General features: G+C 38.2%; 1 protein-coding gene across 1 annotated transcript; it reads left to right on the forward strand.

Moving 5' to 3' along the window:
• Positions 1-230: 230 nt before the first annotated feature.
• On the forward strand, positions 231-2,700 carry LOC146612783 (uncharacterized). The gene is made up of 4 exons (XM_085377509.1): positions 231-372; positions 1,637-1,948; positions 2,081-2,155; positions 2,509-2,700. Exons 1-4 carry the CDS (start codon positions 231-233, stop codon positions 2,655-2,657), a joined length of 678 nt encoding a protein of 225 aa, XP_085233635.1. The 3' UTR covers positions 2,658-2,700.
• Positions 2,701-4,798: the final 2,098 nt, after the last annotated feature.

Here is a 4,798-nt window from a genome sequence, read left to right on the forward strand (position 1 = left end):
GACTGACTGCCATGAATAACTACATTTTAAGCAGACTAAACAGAACCCTGTAAATTCCAGTTGCATTATGCATGTCAGGTGTTTCATTCCAGACCTCAAATGTTGACCTAGATCAAAAATTCAGAATCAACTGAATCAGTTAATGAAGAATCCATGTGCATTAAAGAAAAGAGAAGAAGAGACAGTCATGTTGATATGAACATTAGAGAAACACATCATGGAGCTGAAATATGATCCTGCTTCCTCATTTGGACTCATTCACCTCAGCTGACACGTTCAACAGCAGACAGGTTTTTGTAGCAGTCTGTCTCACTGTGGGAGTGGGATGGTGGTACCTCATCTTTGGCTCTGGAACTAAACTGTCTGTAACAGGTAAGAACAAACATTTATTTTCCTTCAGTTGTTTTATTGTAGAAGCTGAAAATGTGTTTAAAGTCAGTTTCTGCTGCTTCAGGCTTTACATGTTAGTTTTTCATCATTAGTAGAGAATTCATCTGCAGCCATTGTTACATAAGAAAAGCTCAATAATCTCTGAAAACATGTTGAAATCTCACTGAACAACTAAAGTTATTCTTTATTTCTGCAAATATTAGTGATGTTACAAATATTTAGGATTTGATCCTCTCAGTGATTCTGCTGGTTTTTAACACAAGATCATATTTGATGTTGTAATAAGTTGCAGCAAACTTGTAAATTAAAAACTATGCTGAAGAGAAAATTTAGATTTAGTTTTCAAAGATGTATCTTCTTCATGAAAGAGGATTTCTTGCAATTACATTCATATATAAATTGACATAGATATTGATCAGGGACGTATAAAACATTTGTAATATGGAATAAAAAAAATGAGGCTAAAATATGACATTGTTCTTACTGAGTCAGGTTTGTTTGATGTGTGAGTCTAAATTTCAAATGAAAAGAAAAACTTGAAAAACGTTACCAGTAAACGATTCTTTAAAAAGAATGAAGAAATAAATAGAAATTTTCACATACTTTAAATTTATAACATAAAGTATGACAATTATTTTATATTATGTTAAAAAAAGGTAAAAAATGCTCATTCAAGTTTCTGCTTCATTGGATTTAAATGTAATTATTTATTCACACATATGAAAAGTATATAATAAAAACAAACTTGTAAATATAAATATTTCATTTTTGGAATTAAATCATGGTGAATAATGTTATGAGTTATGTTTAGTGCAGAATAATGTCAAAAATGATTAATGTATTTTTTCATCGAGACAAACACACACACACACACGCAAATATATATGTGTGTGTGTGTGTGTGTTTGTGTGTGTGTGTGTGTGTGTGTACATATAGAGAGTAAATATATAGAAATTTTGTAAATATAAAAGGTTACAATAAAAAAAAACAAAATTGAAATACATTTTATTCCAGTTTTAAAACCATGCTGAGTGTTGCTCATGTGAGCCATGATGACATGAGGTGATGACTGTGTTTGATATGAAGCTGAATCCAGTGTATGTAGTGAACTTTGTGCTGATGAGTAGTTTAGTGATCAGAGTCCATGTAGTTTCCAGGATCAGACTGAATGCAGTGCAGTGCTGGAAGCTGCTGCTGACTGTGTGAATGTGTGTCTGTGCTGCTTGTTGCTGCTGTCAAACTTCAGATGAGCAGGTAGTGAAGCCCGTGGTGAGCGTGTACCCAGCAGCATCCAGAGCCCACCTGGAGGGGAACAGCTCCCTGCTGTGTGTGGCCTCAGCCATGTTTCCTCCTCTGGTCCAGTTCTCCTGGAAAAGACAGAAGAAGAACGGCGGAGAAGCGGAGGAGCTGCCCCCTGCTGAGGGAGAGCAGCTGGAGCTCAGAGAGGCGGGACGCACCATTGCCATCAGGATGGTTGATGGGAGCCATTCTGACACATATAAATACAGCTGCTGGGTGAAGCACGAGGGGGGCACAGTGGAGGCCCGAACACAACAAGGTAATGAAGGCTTGGTGACTGTGTTCAGCAGTGATTCAGCTTCATGTGGAGATGCTGTCAAAGAGAGCAGAGCAGCAGAGGACTGACATTTCTCACTGCAGCTCCAAACATTTGACTCCTTTTCTGTTTCAGAGCTTCCAGCTCCAGCAGCCTCCTGTCCTCCAGAGAGAGAGCCAGCAGACCTGCCAGCTCTGCAGCCAGCTGACTGTAAGATCACCTGCTGCCTCTCTGCATGGACAGCTCCAATGTCCAATGAGGCAGCTGGAACAAGTTTAGGCTCTTAAAGTTGCACTAATTGATCAAATCTTCATCCAACAAGCTCTGATAAAGCCACTGTACACTAGCTGCTCAGCACCAAACAGCAGACAGACCATAATATGTCAGAGATCAGTTTGTTAGCTGCTTGTGGAGTTCTTCTGCCCCCAAGTGGACACAAACACTACATCAATTCATCCACTTGAAGAAGAAGCTGTGACTGTTTCTATTTGGACTTTTTCTCCTTGATCTGAGAGGAATAACCCGACTGTCTGTCTGTCTCTTTGTGTCTGTCTGTCCTTCAGTGTCCTTCCAGTCTCAGTGCAGGGTGAAGCTGCTCTGCCTGCTGTACACAGTGCTGATAGTGAAGAGTCTGGTGTACTGCTGTGGACTCTCTCTGCTGATGATGCTCACAAACAAGGGAGCGTCCACCAACTGCACACATGCTGACTGACTGTTTCCTGCTCGCCTTTTCTCACCATCAGATTTCCTCCAGTCAGCAGTCAGAAATGTAAATTAACTTCTGGTTGGTTCAATGTTTCATTACTGAGCATTTGACCTTTTCTCATTTAATCATCTTAAACTGTGTAACATAAATTTACAGATAAACATGTTTGATGTGTTTGTAAAAGTGTAGATTCTTTATGTGAAGATTTCTTTTGTACATCTCTGCAGAAAAACTCAGCTGATGCATTCAGATCCCACCATAACAAAATAACAGTGTAGTTATTTGTCTGAAGTAAAAATAAAGATTTGGATTTTAAGAATGCATTTCTCATTTCTTCTGTGATACATAACCTGTGTGACTGCAGCATTCACAGATCATAAACTTGCTCTCCTGCAGCAGACGGGCTGTGTGGGTTTCTGCTCTGCAGCCTCCACACCGTTAGCTGTGGCTTTCACTTTAATAACACAACGACAGTTACAAGCATGAACTCTGCTTCAAGTTGTTCAGGAAGCATCTGTGTTCATGTGTGTGAGAGAAACAAAGTGTGAACTCAGAGCTGTTACACAGTTGATGTTTAGTACGATCACAAAAGACAAATACAAGATGAAGTCTGAACATTAAATCCCACAGAACTCAAGTTGAACCGTTATGATTTAAAAACACTGAAAAGGGAATAAATTAAGACAAGATTTGTAAAAACAATTTCACAAAACACCATCAGTTCAGATGGATGTTGAGCATCTTTCCATCTTTTTCTAATAATCATAAATATGTAAAATGTTTCATCAAAATGTGTCATTGATTAATCAGCTTAATTATTCAGACTAGTGCAATTTATACAAATAATATAATTGAGTTAAAAACTGAAATCATAATTATTATAATTAAGAGCAGCACAGAGAAACCAACTCAAACAAAGAACATTCATCAATTTGATGATTGAACCAGTGCTGAATATTTATTAAGTTCACCCACGCTGTGCTGTAAATTCTGTTGATATGAATATTAAGATTTAACCCTCATAATGTCCCGATTTCCACACACCTGTGGTCCTCAGGGTCACAAATGTCCCCACTTCATTTCAGTGTTTTTAAAGTATAAATTGTCGATCAATTCAGTGTAAAAAATACATGAAATGATCAGTTATTGTGATCATTGTTTCACAACCAGAGTCGGTCGCTTTAACAGATGATCACAGACGGCTTTATGTCAAAGTTAATGTAGGAAGCTGTTTTTAAACTACTTCAAGTTTTTTACTGGCAGCAAATAATCAGGTTTTCCTTTGGGCTCAAAAATGACCCCGTCTGCTTTGACTGTTTATAAATGAAAGGTATAAAATATCATCCATCTCTGTGTTTCAAGGTTTGATTCAACTTTATTCCAACTCATTGCCTGACATGTTTCTGTATGTTGGCATGGTAGGAACAGCAGGGCATGGGTCTGAGTGAAGGCAAACCTTCATGAGGACAAAGGCGTGTCCATATTTGACACAAGTGCAGGAGGACAAATTAGAAATTCGCTGAACTTTAGTGATGCTTTTAAAGAATCTGTGATTTTAAAATCTTAGATGCAAATATAAAATCTGATGAGATTTATTCCACAGATTTGTGTTTTATGTCAGGGTAAATAATCTCTAACAAGTTAAGTGATTTACTATGAAGTGAAAAAGACCAAATATGAAACAGATGTTGTCATGGAGGAGTGGACTCAGGCGCAGACAGAACTCAGACGCTCGATGGCGAAGAATTAAGTGAAGTTTATTACAGGAGGTTCGGTGTGACGACAACGAGTGATGAAAACAAACATGAACTAAAGGCGAGAGCCTAAAAATCGGCTCTGAGGTAAATGACTCATTTACAAGGTGTCACGTATCACAGCACGCTGTGAGACGCTGTCAGCAGCACTGAAGGAAACACTGTGAACAGTGTTGAGACCACACCAGCCTCTCCCATCCTTTTGTCTTATAGAGATCACAGAGATGTTTCCAAATATTCCTGCTTTTGTACTGTTGTGTAAATGTGTGTGTAAAGGTGGATGACTGCCTGCTGCAGATGAAATCTAACCATGGGTACAAATAAATGAAGCTGACGTGAAACACAGCCCTGTTTTTATTACTGTTTATAGATATTAGAATTGATGATCATCAT

The sequence above is a fragment of the Diplotaxodon limnothrissa genome, linkage group LG18 (assembly GCF_057381915.1).
Source record: "Diplotaxodon limnothrissa isolate DT_005_m linkage group LG18, D_limnothrissa_male_GT1.1, whole genome shotgun sequence".
Lineage (NCBI taxonomy): Eukaryota > Metazoa > Chordata > Actinopteri > Cichliformes > Cichlidae > Diplotaxodon > Diplotaxodon limnothrissa.